General features: G+C 41.5%; 1 protein-coding gene across 3 annotated transcripts in view; it reads left to right on the top strand.

Moving 5' to 3' along the window:
- The window catches only part of LOC106570074 (oxysterol-binding protein-related protein 10), a 103508-nt gene extending 85915 nt beyond the window's left edge, over nucleotides 1–17593 (top strand). For 2 of the 3 annotated variants that reach the window (XM_014142035.2, XM_014142032.2), the window contains 6 exons: nucleotides 717–869; nucleotides 4320–4815; nucleotides 10117–10303; nucleotides 11674–11856; nucleotides 14914–15067; nucleotides 15441–17593. In XM_014142035.2, coding sequence (XP_013997510.2) covers nucleotides 717–869; nucleotides 4320–4815; nucleotides 10117–10303; nucleotides 11674–11856; nucleotides 14914–15067; nucleotides 15441–15485 — 1218 coding nt within the window. In that variant the 3' untranslated portion in view covers nucleotides 15486–17593. The remainder of the gene's footprint in view (nucleotides 1–716; nucleotides 870–4319; nucleotides 4816–10116; nucleotides 10304–11673; nucleotides 11857–14913; nucleotides 15068–15440) is intronic. The other variant, XM_014142034.2, reaches the window with a different exon arrangement.
- Nucleotides 17594–18323: the final 730 nt, after the last annotated feature.

The following is an 18323-nucleotide window of genomic DNA, read 5'->3' as shown; positions in this document are numbered from 1 at the left end:
CTTGGAGTTAAATTGTGTTGTTTAAGTGTTCCCTTTATTTTTTTGAGCAGTGTATTATGTGTGTAGTACATCTGAGTAGGTTGATGTGTATGATATTGGATGTGATTTAGTGAGTGTGTATGATGTCTGGATAAGAGTAAGACTATAATGTGTGATGTCCAAATAAATAATAACCCAGCCAATTTGCATGGTTGAGTGTCTGTGTGTAACATGAAATGAGTATAGCCTTAATATTCAGGATGATAATTGTAATCCATATCGTATCACTATCATAGTTGCATCATAATTACCTTTAACGTCATTTTCATTTACAACACAACTGATTGGCTCAAACGCATTAAGAAGGAAAGAAATTCCACAAATTAACTTTTAACAAGGCACACCTGTTAATTGAAATGCATTCCGGTGACTCCCTCATGAAGTTGGTTGTGAGAATGCCAAGAGTGTGCAAAGCTGTCGTCAAGGCAAAGGGTGGCTACTTCTTAGAATCTCAAATATAAAATACATTTTGATTTGCGTAACACTTTTTTGGTTACTACATGATTCCATATGTGTTCTTTCATAGTTTTGATGACTTCATTATTATTCTACAATGTAGAAAAGAGTAAAAAATAAAAACCCTAGAATGAGTAGGTGTGTCCAAACCTTTGACTGGTATTGTATGTCAGATCACTTTAAGTCTAACTGTGTCTCTGTTGTTGGCTCTGTTGTTTCAGCAGCACCCAGCGGGGTTGGAGGTCGTCAGCCCCAGTGAGGAGGTGACTGACATGGAGGACAATGATGAGGAGGACCTGGGAGTGCTGGACGACCAGCGGAGCATCATCCTGCACCTCCTCTCCCAGCTCAAACTGGGCATGGACCTCACCCGGGTAAGACAGCTGACGCTCTCTTCATGTCTTTTCCTTGGAATGTTAGAGCTGGTGTGGCCAACACAACACTTACTGGTTCACTGAAGAGATTATGTAGGAATGTCATGATTTCTTTTTAAGACAGCCAACACTCTCTGCTCTCTTCGTACAGTGGCTTGCAAAAGTATTCACCCCCCCTTGGCATTTTTTCTATTTTGTTGCCTTACAACCTGGAATTAAAATAGATTTATGGGTGGTTTGCATCATTTGATTTACACAACATGCCTAACACTTTGAAGATGCTAAATATTTTGGGGGGTGAAACAAACAAGAAATAAGACAACAACAAAAAAGAACTTGAGCGTGCATAACTATTCACCCCCAACCCCCCAAACGTAATACTTTATAAAGCCACCTTTTGCAGCAATTACAGCTGCAAGTCACTTGAGGTATGTCTCTATAAGCTTAGCACATCTAGCCACTGGGATTTTTTCCCATGTTTCAAGGCTGAACTGCTCCAGCTCCTTCAAGTTGGATGGGTTCCGCTGGTGTACAGCAATCTTTAAGTCATACCACAGATTCTCAATCGGATTGAGGTCTGGGCTTTGACTAGGCCATTCCAAGACATTTAACCTCTATGGGCTAGGCGGGACGAATTCGTCCCACCTACGTAACAGCCAGTCTAATCCAGTGGCGCGATTTTTGAATCGTTTGAAATACTATTACTTCAATTTCTCAAACATATGACTATTTTACAGCTATTTAAAGACAAGACTCTCGTTTATCTAACCACACTGTCCGATTTCAAAAAGGCTTTACAACGAAAGCAAAACATTAGATTATGTCAGGAGAGTGCCCAGCCAGAAATAATCAGACACCCATTTTTCAAGCTAGCATATAATGTCACCAAAAACCCAAACCACAGCTAAATGCAGCACTAACCTTTTATGATCTTCATCAGATGACACACCTAGGACATTATGTTATACAATACATGCATGTCTGTTCAATCAAGTTCATATTTATATCAAAAAACAGCTTTTTACATTAGCATGTGACGTTCAGAAAAAGCATACCCCCGCAAACTTCCGGGGAATTTACTAACAGTTTGCTAAATTACTCACGATAAACGTTCACAAAAAGCATAACAATTATTTTAAGAATTATAGATACAGACCTCCTCTATGCACTCGATATGTCCGATTTTAAAATAGCTTTTTGGTGAAAGCACATTTTGCAATATTCTAAGTACATAGCCCAGGCATCACGGGCTCGCTATTTAGACACCCGGCAAGTTTAGTACTCACCATAATCATATTTACTATTATAAAAGTTTGATTACCTTTTGTTGTCTTCGTCAGAATGCACACCCAGGACTGCTACTTCAATAACAAATGTTGGTTTGGTCCAAAATAATCCATCGTTATATCCGAATAGCGGCGTTTTTGTTCGATGCGTTCCAGACACTATCCGAAATAGTAAAGAAGTGTCGCGCGCATGGCGCAATTCGTGACAATAAAATTCTAAATATTCCATTACCGTACTTCGAAGCATGTCAACCGCTGTTTAAAACCAATTTTTATGCCATTTATCTCGTAGAAAAGCGATAATATTCCGACCGGGAATCTGCAATAAACTAAACAGCCGAATTAAAATACTCCACGGGGGCTAATCGCGCACGCGCCTCACTCCATTGTCACCTAATGGGACACTTGAATAAGATGATAATCTGTTTCAGCCTGAGGCTGCCTCGTCAACCTTCATGATTTTCCCGCGTCCTGAGAGCCTATTGGAGCCCTGGGAATTGTCACGTTACAGCTAAGATCCTTACTTTTCAATAAACAGATGCAAGACGCACGACTCCTTGTCAGACAGGCCTCTTCCTGCATGAAACCTTGTCAGGTTTTTGCCTGCCATAGGAGTTCTGTTATACTCACAGACACCATTCAAACAGTTTTAGAAACTTCAGGGTGTTTTCTATCCAAACCTGAACAATAATATGCATATTCTAGCTTCTGAGTTGGTGTAGGAGGCAGTTAAAAATGGGCACATATTTTTTCCAAAATTCTCAATACTGCCCCCTAGCCCAAACAGGTTAAATGTTTCCCCTTAAACCACTCGAGAGTTGCTTTAGCAGTATGCTTAGGGTCATTGTCCTGCTGGAAGGTGAACCTCTGTCCCAGTCTCAAATCTCTGGAAGACAAACAGGTTTCCCTCAAGAATTTCCCTGTATTTAGCACCATCCATCATTCCTTCAATTCTGACCAGTTTCCCAGTCCCTGCCGATGGAAAAACATCCCCACAGCATGATGCTGCCACCACCATGCTTCACTGTGGGGATGGTATTCTCGGGGTGATGAGAGGTGTTGGGTTTGCACCAGACAGCATTTTCCTTGATGGCCAAAAAGCTCAATTATGTTTGGGGAGTCTCCCACATGCCTTTTCGTGAACACCAAACATGTTTGCTGGCCACTCTTCCGTAAAGCCCAGCTCTGTGGAGTGTACAGCTTAAAGTGGTCCTATACACAGATACCCCAATCTCCGCTGTGGAGCTTTGCAGCTCCTTCAGGGTCATCTTTGGTCTCTTTGTTGCCTCTCTGATTAATGCCCTTCTTGCCTGATCCGTGAGTTTTGGTGGGCTGCCCTCTCTTGGCAGGTTTGTTGTGGTGCTATATTATTTCAAATGTTTTATTCATGGATTTAATGGTGCTCCATGGGATGTTCAAAGTTTTGGATATTTTTTTATACCCAACCCTGATCTGTACTTCTCCACAACTTTGTCCCTGATCTGTTTGGAGAGAGCTCCTTGGTCTTCATGGTGCCGCTTGCTTGGTGGTGCCCCTTGCGTGTTGCAGTCTTTGGGGCCTTTCAGAACAGGTGTATATATACTGTGATCATGTTACAGATCATGTGACACTTACATTGCACACAGGTGGACTTTATTGAACTAATTATATGACTTCTGAAGGTAATTGGTTGGACCAAATCTTATTTAGGGGTGAATACATATGCACGCACCACTTTTTGATTTTAGATTTTTTTTTTAAACAAGTAATTTTTTTCACTTCACCAATTTGGTCTATTTTGTGTATGTCCATTACATGAAATCCAAATAAAAATCAATTTAAATTACAGGTTGTAATGCAACAAAATAGTAAAAACGCCAAGGGGGATGAATACTTTTGCAAGGCACTGTAGTTTTCCCTTGGAATGTTAGAGCTGCTATGGCCAATGCAATGTTTACTGGTTCACTGAATAGGAATGTCTTGTTATGTACTGGTATGTCCATTTCACTAGCCTGCTCAGTTGAATATAATCATCAATAACATCAAAACAGCCATGGAATGACACTAAAAAAGCTTTTTGTTTAAGTTATGACTAGTGCGCCTCTTTATTGCTGTTCCCTACCAGCAATCTAGTGAAGGGTTTCCCTCATGTAGTTTAACGGTCGCCTCCCGCCTTGTTTACCAGGTGGTGCTGCCCACGTTCATCCTGGAGAAGCGCTCCCTGCTGGAGATGTACGCTAACTTCATGGCCCACCCAGACATGTTCCTGTCCATCACGGCTGGAGCCACGGCGGAGGACCGCATTGTACGCTTCGTTGAGTACTACCTTACCGCCTTCCACGAGGGACGCAAAGGAGCTGTGGCCAAGAAGCCCTACAACCCGGCGCTAGGCGAGACATTCCACTGTTCCTGGGAGGTGCCTCGGGACAGAGTGAGGCCCCTCAGGTCTCAGGGCCCCAGGGAACCAGCCTCCAGGGGCCCCAACAACACCCAACAACAGGACGATCCATCGGGGACTGAGTGTTACCGGGTTCGCTTCGTGGCCGAGCAGGTGTCCCACCACCCGCCTGTCTCAGGATTCTACTGCGAGTGCCCAGAGAGGAGTATGTTTGTCAACACCCACGTGTGGACAAGAAGCAAGTTCATGGGCATGTCCATTGGTGTGTCCATGATAGGGGAAGGTGAGTGAATTGATGTGCTTTGGGTTTGTTGAGGCTCAGTTAAATGCTGACACCATAAGTACGTACATGATTGAGTTCAAATCATAAACTCAGCAAAAAAAGAAACGTCCCTTTTTCAGGACCCTGTCTTTCGAAGATAATTCGTAAAATTCCAAATAACTTCACAGATCTTTATTGTAAAGGGTTTAAACACTGTTTCCCATGCTTGTACAATGAACCTTAAACAATTAATGAACATGCACCTGTGGAACGGTCGTTAAGACACTAACAGTTTACAGATGGTAGACAGTTATGAAAATGTAGGACACTAAAGAGGCCTTTCTACTGACTCTGAAAAACACAAAAAGAAAGATGCCCAGGGTCCCTGCTCATCTACGTGAATGTGCCTTAGGCATGCTGCAAGGAGGCATGAGGACTGCAGATGTGGCCAGGGCAATAAATTGCAATGTCTGTACCGTGAGACGCCTAAGACAGTGCTACAGGGAGACAGGACGGACAGCCGATCGTCTTCACAGTGGCAGACCACGTGTAACAACACCTGCACAGGATCGGTACATCTGAACATCACACCTGCGGGACAGGTACAGGATGGCAGCAACAACTGCCCGAGTTACACCAGGAACGCACAATCCCTCCATCAGTGCTCAGACTGTCTGCAATAGGTTGAGAGAGGCTGGACTGAGGGCTTGTAGGCCTGTTGTAAGGCAGGTCCTCACAAGACATCACTGGCAACAACGTTGCCTATGGGCACAAACCCACCTTCGCTGGACCAGACAGGACTGGCAAAAAGTGCTCTTCACTGACGAGTCTCGGTTTTGTCTCACCAGGGGTGATGGTCGGGTTTGCGTTTATCATTGAAGGATTGAGCGTTACACCGAGGCCTGTACTCTGGAGCGGGATCAATTTGGAGGTGGAGGGTGCGTCATGGTCTGGGGCGGTGTGTCACAGCATCATCGGACTGAGCTTGTTGTCATTGCAGGCAATCTCAAACCTGTGCGTTACAGGGAAGACATCCTCCCTCATGTGGTATCCTTCCTGCAGGCTCATCCTGACATGACCCTCCAGCTTGACAATGCCACCAGCCATACTGCTCGTTCTGTGTGTGATTTCCTGCAAGACAGGAATGTCAGTGTTCTGCCATGGCCAGCGAAGAGCCCGGATCTCAATCCCATTGAGCACGTCTGGGACCTGTTGGATCGGAGGGTGAGGGCTAGTGCCATTCCCCCCAGAAATGTCCGGGAACTTGCAGGTGCCTTGGTGGAAGAGTGGGGTAACATCTCACAGTAAGAACTGGCAAATCTGGTGCAGTCCATGAGGAGGAGATGCACTGCAGTACTTAATGCAGCTGGTGGTCACACCAGATACTGACTGTTACTTTTGATTTTTACCCCCCCTTTGTTCAGGGACACATTATTCAATTTCTGTTAGTCACATGTCTGTGGAACTTGTTCAGTTTATGTCTCAGTTGTTGAATCTTATGATCATAAAAATATTTACACATTTTTGTTTGCTGAAAATGAACGCAGTTGACAGTGAGAGGACGTTTCTTTTTTTGCTGATTTTTATACTTTTTTGAAGCTTAGGTTTTGAAATATACGTGGCGATATTTTTGGTGGTAGTTTGAATGGCATTAGCAATGTGCATTCCCAACCCACCTGAGGATCTGTCTTTTTCAGCTGTTGGAATTTAACGCATTGTCTCGACACATCACAAGAGAAGACAGCTTTTTTTTAGACAGGTGTTATGGAATTGAAAATGTTTTAATACATTTGAAATGTTTACAAATTCGATGCACTGAAATTAAAACTTCCGAAAATAAACACTCTGATTATAGTGATATTATTTCTGATTTCGCAAACAATGTAAAGTATGTATAGAGAGGTGTAATCTAGAGCCAATCCTGTTGATTTTTTTATCCAAGAGTATCCTGCTATTGGCACACTGTCACTGGTGTAGAGAGGAGTAGGTAGGAGGCAGTCGCAGGTATAGAACTACTGAATTTATTTACACACCATAGATTAAAGCGGGACGAAACCCAAACACTGTTGTGCTCAAAATATATCTTCGTAAACAAAAAGGCACAGGGCGAACCCAAAGTGCAAAATATAAAGTACTCAGGAAATAGTAAGAGAGAGATTCCTCTCAGAAAAACAAGTAACATTTGCAATGACCGACAAAGACAAATGGCAGAGGGCATATATATACGGTGATAGAGCGGGTATTGGAACCAGGTGTGTAATGTGTAATGTGTAATGATGACGAGACAAGTCCGGGGTTGATGAGTGAAGGGCGTTTTCCAGCAGTAGGTTCGGCATCAGCTAGAAGGACGGCAATGCCGAATGCCTGAGCTGGACAGGAGCGGGAGCCAAAGCGAAGGCTGCTGAGACATACACTTGTTGAATTATGCAACAGAACATGACAACAGCAGTAATTAATGAGGCAGTATAGACAGCGCAGGTGAGTGCAGGTAGGCTTAGGCCAGGGGTATTCAACTCTTACCCGACGAGGTCCGGAGCCTCCTGGTTTTCTGTTCTACCTGATCATTCATTGCACCAATCTGGTGTCCCAGGTCTAAATCAGTCCCTGATTAGAGGGAAACCATGAAAAAAAGGAGCAGAAGAGGCTTTGAAGTCCAGAGTTGAGTTTGAGGTGCCTAGGCAGAGCAAGTTTTTGGTGGTTGCAGTTCTGTTCCACCCCTTTATGTTAATGTTTCATATATGCAAATACTCCCAATGTATTTATGCAAATTAGGCACTTATAATTTTCTTTATTTTTACACAAAATATATTTTTGAAAACCTTGATGCTATTAGAAAATGTATATATGAGTGCGTTCTAAGAAAACATTTTGACAATTTACAATAAATTGAATACCTAAATTCTAAAAGTTTGGAGTCACTTCATCCCATTATCCAACTGTTGCATTTGTTAGATTTGTTTTTAAAACCTTTTAACAATTTTGATGAGCGTTGCTAATGGCATCTACAGCAGCCAGTTTTAGTTTTACTCTCATACCTATCCATTGTGCATAGTCCTCTTGCACAATAGAAGGATATGAGAGTTCTCGGATGACAATCAATACAATATCTGTCGTCATGACGTTACAATGTAGGCTTTTCTGAATGAGTCACACTGATGGGATACAGGAAGCCCTTGAATCGAATTGACTGAATCTGTATATACAGTGGTTCCTCCTTTAAAAGCTGCGAGCTTACACCGCGGGACCCAGTGTCACGGCTTCATTGCTCCAGACCACCACAAGGGGGAGTTAGAGCACTCATTATGCATTTGGGTCCCAAGGTTTTTATATGACCAATCATAAGCGGTGGTTCCAATGACGAATTTGACGCGAGCCACCTGTCCCTGGTGACTTTCTTCAGCAGAGATGGCTGACAAAACATTACGGTGGAAGCAAATGCAAGTAGTTATAATGTCATAACGAGTCAAGCAAAACATTTAAAATTGAGAGGAATATGTTAGTTAATCGTTACTACATGATTCCAAATGTGTTATTTCATAGTCTTGATGTCTTCACTATTATTCTGCAATGTAGAAAATAATAAAAAATAAAGAAAAACCCCGGAATGGGTAAGTGTGTCCAAACTTTTGATGGTTCTGTATGTTATACTAATTGACCACGACCTGACAATATTCGCTGACGTACCTTTTTAATAACTGGTGAATCATACCACAGGATTTGTGCAATCACTGTGGGATTGCTTTCGAAGCACAATGGTGACCCTCTCACATTTAGAGGCCTGTGTGGTTTGGAATCTTGATGAGTAATGCACTTCTAATGAAAATATAATACTTTTTGAGCGGCCAATATTTAGTGCTACATTGATTGGTGCTGAGTAAGATGATATCTGGTGGAGAAGAGAGTACAGCAAGCATGTATCAGATACAATCTTCCCTTGGTGTGATTTGCGGTGCCTGTGAGTTGTCATGGACAGCGCGGTGGGTCAATGTGGGGTTTGTAAATGCTAGATTTTCGTGCCTTTATGCTCTCAACCAAAGACAGTATTAATTCAGTGACATTGGACATACAGTACATTGCATACACAGTATAAAGATGTGGACAGGGTAAGACCAGAGGGTCGAGGAGAAGGATTGATTGCGAAATACATTTTTCCCACTTGTAATATAGCCAAAAGATGATATGCCAGCCAGTCATGTGATGAACTTCCACATGATTTCTCTACTGACTCAATTATAGTAGTTAGTAATAATACATGTATGTCACAGGCATGACATTCATTCAATCAGGTGTTCTGTGGTAATTAGGGTTGCAAACTCAAACCGATTTCATTCAGGGAGATTGCACTGCTTACACGAAAGCTAATAGCTAACAGTAGAGGGCGATAGCATTGAATAGATGCTTATGCCATTTTCTATGCTTTCCTATGGTTTGCTCTTGGGTTAAGTGATAACCCCCATAGGTGTTTTGCAGTGGAAGATAATTGGTTTTATGAGTAAGACATGAAAGCAATAGATGGGCAACTCACAGAGCAGGGGCTGGTGGGATTGCTCATTTGTACTATATGTCCTATGACCTTATGACCCAATAGGCTGTGTATGGTGACGTAGGTGAAGAGATGTTGTGCATTAACTTTAATGTCCTCCCTTATGGGGAATCCAGTCCACGTATCCCAAAAGATGGTACTGTGAATATCGGAAAGGGAGAGAAATCAATGCATGGGGCGATGTGGAGTCGTGCACAGTGGGTGTCCTCTGTTCTTCCTGAGTAACAGGGGGAAAAAAACCTGGCTAATGATGCACACCATTGATGTTGTTAATGAGGCAGAATGTATATATTTATGGTATGGAAATACTGTATTTTGCAGAGGATGTTGCCATTTATTTCCCTAGTGGTCTCTGCAAAAGCTTCTGCAGTATTCTACGGCATGTACATTTTTATTGAAGGTTCATCTAAATTAGTGACGGGCTATTAGGAACATAACCAATTTAAAGGAAAATCAGTAAGAGCCACACACCAAGCTAAATCGTTTGATTGAATTACTGACTCCAACATCTTATTATACATTATAGACAAGGAGCAACACAGTGCAAGGGAAGTTTCTGGGTTAGATCCAAATGCAGCTTTTGAGAAATAAACAATCTGTTTGTGCTATCATATCAACTCCTTGTCAGTTGTCACTCATTGTCTTAACCAACCATGAACAAAAGGTTGCAAGAGGTTCCAAGAGAGCAGAAACAGCCTGGGACCAGACCAGCACCAGTAAGATGCTGACCTTTATCTGACCTCAACTGACCCTTTGATCTTTCCCTCTCTGCTCCCAAGGGACCTTATGCCTTCTGGAGCATGACGAGGAGTATGTCTTCACGCTGCCCTGTGCCTACGCCCGCTCCATCCTCACCATGCCATGGGTGGAGCTGGGTGGCAAAGTCACCATCAACTGTGCCAAGAGCGGCTACTCAGCCACAGTCACATTCCACACAAAGCCTTTCTATGGAGGGAAGGTACACAGGTGGGTCTCTCTCTGTGTGTGCGTGTGTGTGAGAGAGAGAGCAACTAGTTACCGACATAAAAACACCATTTACGGATGATATCTGTGTAAATATGGAGGGATGAAAAATAATCTCTTTTGTATAATCATGGTGCTGAAAATATGGACTCAATATAAAAAATAAAAAGACGTTTGTGATAAAAGCACCCCATTTGGAATATAGGTAGATGTATGTACCTTGAAAATATATAGTTATTGAGCCACCGCAGATTTGGGAAATTGCCGATTTGGACGTGGCACCCACTGGTATAAAAAAAAGACTCAATGTAAATACATATTTAGATTCCAGTCGATGTCTCTATACCAAGTTGAGTCTCATCTTTCGGATGCATTTGGAACTGAGTTGATAGCCCATAGCGTCCCAAAGTTAGAGCTAAAAGTCTGACAGCACCAGTGCCCATATCGCTAATATATCGGTGGCTGTTTTAGGTTGTACCGTTATGTCAGATTAGCTCAATCGCCAATTTTTCAACCTCTGAGTATCACAGGAACACAACGCTTTGAATGGATAACAAAGACATGTTCATGACAAGTTGCTATGGATGAAATATATCAAAATAACTGTTCAAAACATGAAACGCATACAAAAACGTCTATTTTTAAACATCAGATTTGACTATATGTGTGAAAGTGTTAAATGATATGCTTATTTTGGGGAATTCAATTGAAACCATTTACTTGTGTTACGAAAGGTTAATACAATAAAAAGTGTTACTGTTTAACAGAAAGTGTCATTTTGCCATCAGTTCCAATTTCCTGTTGGTGCTTTTAGGGTTAAACTGTTAATAAATTACAACACTTTTTGTATATATTGAAGGGTACTTAAAGTATTTGGACAAATTCACTCATGTGTGTTAAAGTAGTCAAAAGTTAAGTATTTGGTCCAATATTTCTAGCATGCAATGACCACATCAAGCTTCTGACTACAAATTTGTTGGATGCATTTGCAGTTTTTTTGGTTGTGTTTCAGATTATTTTGAGCAGAAGAGAAATGAATGGTGAATAATGCATTGTATAATTTTGGAGCCACTTTTATTGTAAATAAGAATATAATATGTTGATAATCACTTCTACATTAATGTGGATGCGACCATGAATACGGATAATCATGAATGAATTGTGAATCATGATGAGTGATAAAGTTACATAAATATCAAACATTCTATTCTTATTTAAATAAATAAATAAAAAATGCCACTGTCCAAATACTTTTGGACCTCACTGTAATTCAATATTACTATGGCAGCACAATATATCATAGGAGTAATGTTGAGAAATGATGGGCTGCCACAAAGTTAATCTTCTGAACATTGCTGCTATGTTCCTCTCAGGGTGACTGCAGAGATCAAACACAATCCGACCAACACTATTGTGTGCAAGGCCCAGGGGGAGTGGAACGGAACCCTGGAGTTCACCTATAGTAGTGGGGAGACCAAAGTGATTGACACAACCAAACTGCCAATCATCAAGAAGAAGCTCCGGCCTGTGGAAAAGCAGGGACGGAATGAGTCCAGGTAAGATGCTCCTGGGTCCAAAATGCTGTATTTTTGGTCCCTTCTTAGTGCACCAGGGTCGTGTTCATTAGGCACCAAAGAGAAGTAAACAGGACTGAAACAAGGAGGGACTACCCGGACTTGTCCAATAAGAAATATACATTTTTGTTTTCCATTTCAGAAAGTTTTTAAATGTTTTGCTATGGTGTATACTGAACAGTGGCTATTATAGTAGCTATCTTGTTAGCTATGTGTGTTTTTTGTTGCTGTGACTTTGGCTATGGATATTCAAGATCATTTATTGACTAATTACTGGAATAATGAATTGATCTAATGTTTAGTACTTCATTTGGAGCACCATTAAGGGTTTTTACATAGAGTTAATTAAAGGGATATCTCTATCAGTAGTTACCCTTAACCGTTGGACCAATCCTATATCAACAATAGTCTTAAAACGTCAGTTACTATATTCTCGTTCTGAAAGTCGTCTTTATTTACTAGACTAAAGCTGGAAAATTAGGTAGTTAACAGAGTAAGGCAGGGCATAGGCTAACGGAATACAACACAGTTATCGAGGTGAGAATCTCCACAGGTCAATATACATGAACTTCCGCACTTGAACTCAAAAAATGCAACAGTACAGTACATACATTCACCAGACTTTTGAGGACGAGATGGTTTTATCAACTGAGAGGGAAATGAGAGGCTGCTAAAACCTCACAACTGTGAAATTATAGGTTCATCCACCAGGAGTCGCCAGTGGGCTGGCTAGGCTATCAGTTCGCAATCTGAATGTGGACAATACAGCCACAGTATTAATCATGGTATGTAATTAAGACTAATAGTCTTACAGTAATCAGTTACTCCCACCACTTTTACACAGACACAATGTCACACAAAAGGGAAATTCAATGCAATGAGGTATTTACTTGAATTTGATTGTCATCTGGTTGAATTGAGTTTCTGTTATGATAGAGCGGTACGCAGGGGAAACGGTCGGTCAGGGCTCCTGGTGTTTGGCGCTTTGTCAAAGAAGGCCCTCGTCGCAGCTCAAGCATAGGCTCCCTTTCTCTCTCAGTTCAGTTCTCAGTTTGTTCAGTCCAAACAGATAAAGTGTTTTAAGGCACTCGGGTGCAATATCATTTTGATTCAGTCCCCCTTTTGAGAGCGTTGAAGACTCAGTGGTTCGTAATGAGTGAACAAATATACGGGGTACAGCAGAGTTCCTGTTAGGCCCTGTATATTTGTTCACTCACAGTTAGGGGATTGTTCTGTCTGAGTTTGATAAGGCTTCCTTGATCTGCGTTTGGTTTCCAAGAAGATGGGATCATATTTTCCAATGATGTGTTCTTGCCCTATGATACCTGATCTGATTTATGTTTAGTAAGACCTCTAATATATAGGGCTTCTTTGAGAAGGCGGGCTCTAACGGCCAGACGATGTCATTGGGACCGCCCAGTTGATCCGGGGAACAAAACACATTTACTGCTCATATGAGATGAGCCTGAGAATGTTTAAAGGAGTTTTGAAAAAGAAAAACAATCTCTAAGATGAAATACGTAGTCTGTGGAGTACAAATTTGACCATGATAAGGTCCAGACATTTTATGTAACAAAATCCACATTATACCTTTTAATAACATGGGAAAAAGAGAGGAAAAGTATCACAATGTAGACTGAACAAAAATATAAATGCAACATGTAAAGTGTTGGTCCCATGTTTCATGAGCTGAAATAAAAGATCCCAGATATGTTCCATACACACAAAAACCTAATTTCTCTCAAATGTTGTTCTCAAATTTGTTTACATCCCTGTTAGTGAGCATTTCTCCTTTGCCAAGATAATCAACCCTCCTGACAGGTGTGGCATATCAAAAAGCTGATTAAACAGCATGATCATTACACAGGTGCACAACTCTTAAATTTGCAGTGCCACAGATCTCAAGTTTTGAGAGAGCGTGCAATTGGCATGCAAACTGCAGGAATGTCCACCAGAGCTGTTGCCAGAGAATTTCATGTTCATTTCTATACCATATGCTTCCTCCAACGTCGTTTTAGAGAAATTGATGGTACTTCCAACCGGCTTCACAACCGCAGACCACGTGTATGGCATTGTGTGGGCGAGCGGTTTACTGATGTCAACGTTGTTAACAGAGTGCCGGATGGTGGTGATGGGGTTATGGTATGGGCAGGCATAAACTATAGACAATGAACACAATTGCAGTTTATTGATGGCAATTTGAATGCACAGAGATACCGTGACAAGATCCTGAGGCCCATTGTCGTGCCAATAATCTGCCACCATCACCTCATGTTTCAGCATAATAATGCACAGCCCCATGTCGCAAGGAATTGTACACAATTCCTGGAAGCTGAAAATGTCCCAGTTCTTCTATGCCCTGCATATACACCAGACATGTCACGCATTGAGCAGGTTTGGGATGCTCTGGATCTAAGTTGCTGGATATATTCCTGACAATATCCAGCAACTTCGCAGAGCCCATTGAAGAGGAGAGGGACAACATTCTTCAGGCCACAATCAACAGCCTGATCAACTCTATGTGAAGGAGATGTGTCGCACTGCATGAGGCAAATGGTGGTCACACCAAATACTGACTGGTTTTCTGATCCACGCCCCTTCCTTTTAAGATATCTGTGACCAACAGATGCAGATCTGTATTCCCAGTCATGTGAAATCCATAGATTAGGGCCTAATTAACTTATTTCCTTATATGAACTGTAACTCAGAAAATCTTTGAAATTGCTGCATGTTGTGTTTATATTTTTGTTCAGTATATATGTCAAGAGTCCAACAGTTTTAATACAGTGAAGAAACGTGTTTAGTTGTCCTTTTGCTCGTAAAAAGGGTCTGCTGACTGTCTCCTGGCAACGAGCAGTGCATTCAGAGTTATAAAAGGATGATGGGGAAGAGCAGTTTGTTTGTTCTGTGATGGGTTGAAAGGGGGCGCTGTCAATTACAGAATCTGTCGGTCTTGGAATGGAATGTCATGCTCTGTCCACTCGTGGGCTTATGATACACAATTATATACATTTTGTTTATGTGTCTGTGTTTGTGTAGGCGGTTATGGCAGCATGTCACCAAGTCACTGAAGGAGGGGAACATTGACAAGGCCACGGAACACAAGCATCGTCTAGAGGAGCGCCAGAGAGGGGAGGAGAGGCAGAGAGCTGCAGATAACTCGCCCTGGACACCCAAATATTTCAGCAAAAAGGTACAGTTACAGGAGGAAGTTGAGCCAGTGTTAAATATAAAACTATGGTTGGGGCTATATGTTCATACCTTTATCGTACTTTTTACCCTACTTTTCTCTTTGGACCCATGAAGTGCTGGAGCTCGGCTCCACCTGGCTCTCCCTTTGACCTAACCTAAAAGATCATGCCTGAGCGGAGTTCCCACATCCGGTTTTCAGTGGAAAAGGAAGCCAGGTTGAATTAGCGTTATCCCTGAAAACCGGATACATCTGGTTGCTGGCAACTCCTCTAAGGGTGTCTTGTCCCAAGGTGCAGGAGCCCGGCTCCAGGTGAATCCGGCTCCATTTAACCACTGATGCTCATCTGGTTTTGTGTCTTTATTCTTGCCTTTAGGAAGAAGGCTGGATCTACCACAATACTCTGTGGAAATCTCACTGACGCAAGAACCAGACTGCTCTAATGGACACTAACAGAGTGCCTCTATCCCCCTAAATGTGGGGCTAGGCCAGGGGAAGGATAATGATGGATCAGCGTGTTGAGGGAGAGATGCCACTCTCTATTGGGACCCGAGATACTGACTCTTAATGACATGGACAAAGGACACACTCATGTGGATCAAGGTGCCAAAGTGGTTTCCACTTGAACTACGAGGGTGGGCGGGACAAATGTAGATTTTTATAGTGTTCGAGGTAGAGCATTTAGATTTTTCACTTTGCCAAGGCCATATTTTTTTGCAAATGCACAGTTTGATATGATTTGCCGCTGGTGTTTTGTACCAGTTGTGTTGACACATACATGGTCCATTTTGGTCCAATCGCCTTTATTTGTCACGCAGCATCAGAATGCAATGATAGAAGAATGCAGATGACACAGATGGAATCAGAAGGAGTCCATTGCCGTGTTGGTGGAATACAACAGTGATCATGGCAGAGATATGTTTATGTTACATTAGTTCCCATCCTATTTTTAACAAATGCTGATGACTAGAAGTAGTCTATTTCCTACCACTTTTCCATTCTCCCAATCCTTATTCCATCCCGACCTTTGGAAGGAGTTTCGACCATTCCTGAACGGAACTGTTTGCCTCAGCTCTTCCATGCAAACAGATTTCCCATCACTCTCTTACCCACTTATTACGGTCGTAATCCCATACCATCACCCTTTTTCTTCAGGTTCCAACGGAGCGTTGACTGTCTATCTCCCCGTGAGGTCTTTCCTCCTTCCAGGGATGTGTCCTTAGGTTGGCATTGATATAACATAATTAAGCCGGAGCTGTACCCAGCTCACGACTCCTCATGCTAATATCTCAGTGGGCTGCCTCTGCATTGAATATGGATAAGGTGCATAAGGAAGACACATCCACATTCTCAGAGGGGCACCGAGAGGTGTCGTCTCTCCAGATGTCATTCTGAATTATATTGTTGACAGGATGTGAGGTATACTGGTGGTAGTAGTAAAGGGGATGTTTTGGGTCATGCATAGCTATACATTTACATTTTCACAAAATGTACTAATTGACATACAGTATATACTGTGTATATATGTAGTTATATTATAAATATGATATAGTGCATTCGGAAAGTATTCAGACCCCTTGACTTTCTCCACATTTTGCAAAAACACCTGTTTTTGCTTTGTCGTTATGGGGTGTTGTGTGTAGATTGATGGGAATTTTTAAAAAAAATCCATTTTAAAATAAGGCTGTAGTGTAAAACATGTTACATTACAGCCTTATTCTAAAATTAAGTAAAACAATTTCCTCATCGATCTACACACAACACCCCATGTTTTTTAGAAATGTTTGCAATTGTATTAAAATAAAAAACATACATAAGTATTCAGACCCTTTGTAATGAGACTCGAAATTTAATGTGGAAAAAGGGGTCGGAATACTTCCAAATGCACTGTATCTGATTGCCTTTATTATATTTATTATTCAGCCAAACAACTAATGGAACATTTTTGTTTTTAGTTTGCTCCACATTTTAGTGTTAGAATAGTGATCAATGCTATATTCTCTGGTTGTGAAGTCATTTCAACCATCCATGACTATAGACTGTGTCTTGCAGCATTACATTGTAGTACTATCATGGTATCTATACTAACGTCGGGATCATCTTGCAGTCCAAATGAGAAAATCAGCAGGGATGAAAATTAGCTGTCCAGTTTCTTGCAGCTACTGAGTAATTTGGAGAACGGCTCGATTCCAATTTAAGAAATTACGCATTTCTCACGCACGCCTTTCCTACGCACTTTTCAGTAGTTGGTATTCCGACTTACCTTATGAAAGTGCCTACCGGGCTTTGCAGGTGTCGTTCCCTTGTACGCACTGAATCAATTAAATTGCTGAATAACCATCCCACTTCCTGGCCAACAGATTTTCTTGTGGAGTTTTCATTCAATAGGGTTTTCAATACATTTACCTTAAGCCATCCCTTTAAATACGGTGTACCTTTTAGTTTGCATTTTGTCGAAAGACTCAATAGAATATATTGAGAGAACAGAATGTTAGGGATCATTGAAATAAAGCCATCTGAATATATGCATATTTGTCTCAGTTTCAGCACCAATTGGTCGATTTTAAGAATGCTCAGATCTTGTAGATTATTTAGGGTTAGGAAAGTGTTTATGAATCATAAAAACAGGTTTGGAGAGCCTTTACGCACGAAAGATAGATAACTGTGGTTTGAGTCATTCAGAAAATTGCCACATTCAGTTCTTTAACACATGGTAATGTTGGAAAATTAGTGTACATAGAATTGTAATAGAGAGAAGTGTACAATAGTAGGCTATATCCTGGTCAGTTTCATGGTTAATATTGTTGGGTTCAAACTGTTACGATCGTTCCATAACCATTAAATTAGCCTACATGTCTTTTTTATTTTTCATGATCAACTGTTACTAATGATCCACAGCAACAACCACATGGCCGTGACTAACAGTCAAACGCTTACTTACGAGCCCTTCCCAACAATGCAGAGAGAAGATAAGGGTCCAAAAAATAAATTGAAAAATAACGCAAGGAATGAATCAAATCAAATACACATGGTTAGCAGACGTTAATGCGAGTGTAGCGAAACGCTTGTGCTTCTAGTTCCGTCAGTGCAGTAATATCTAACAAATTCACAATGACTACCTTATACACACATGTAAAGGGATAAGAATATGTACATATAAATATATGGATGAGCGATGGCCGTGCGGCATAGGCAAGCTGCAGTAGATGGTATAGAATACAGTATATACATATGAGATGAGTAATGTAGGATGTGTAGA

This window comes from Salmo salar, chromosome ssa14 (genome assembly GCF_905237065.1).
Source record: "Salmo salar chromosome ssa14, Ssal_v3.1, whole genome shotgun sequence".
In the NCBI taxonomy this organism is placed as follows: Eukaryota; Metazoa; Chordata; class Actinopteri; order Salmoniformes; family Salmonidae; genus Salmo; species Salmo salar.
Note: the sequence above shows the minus strand (reverse complement) of the source record. Positions and strands in the feature narration are given on the sequence as shown.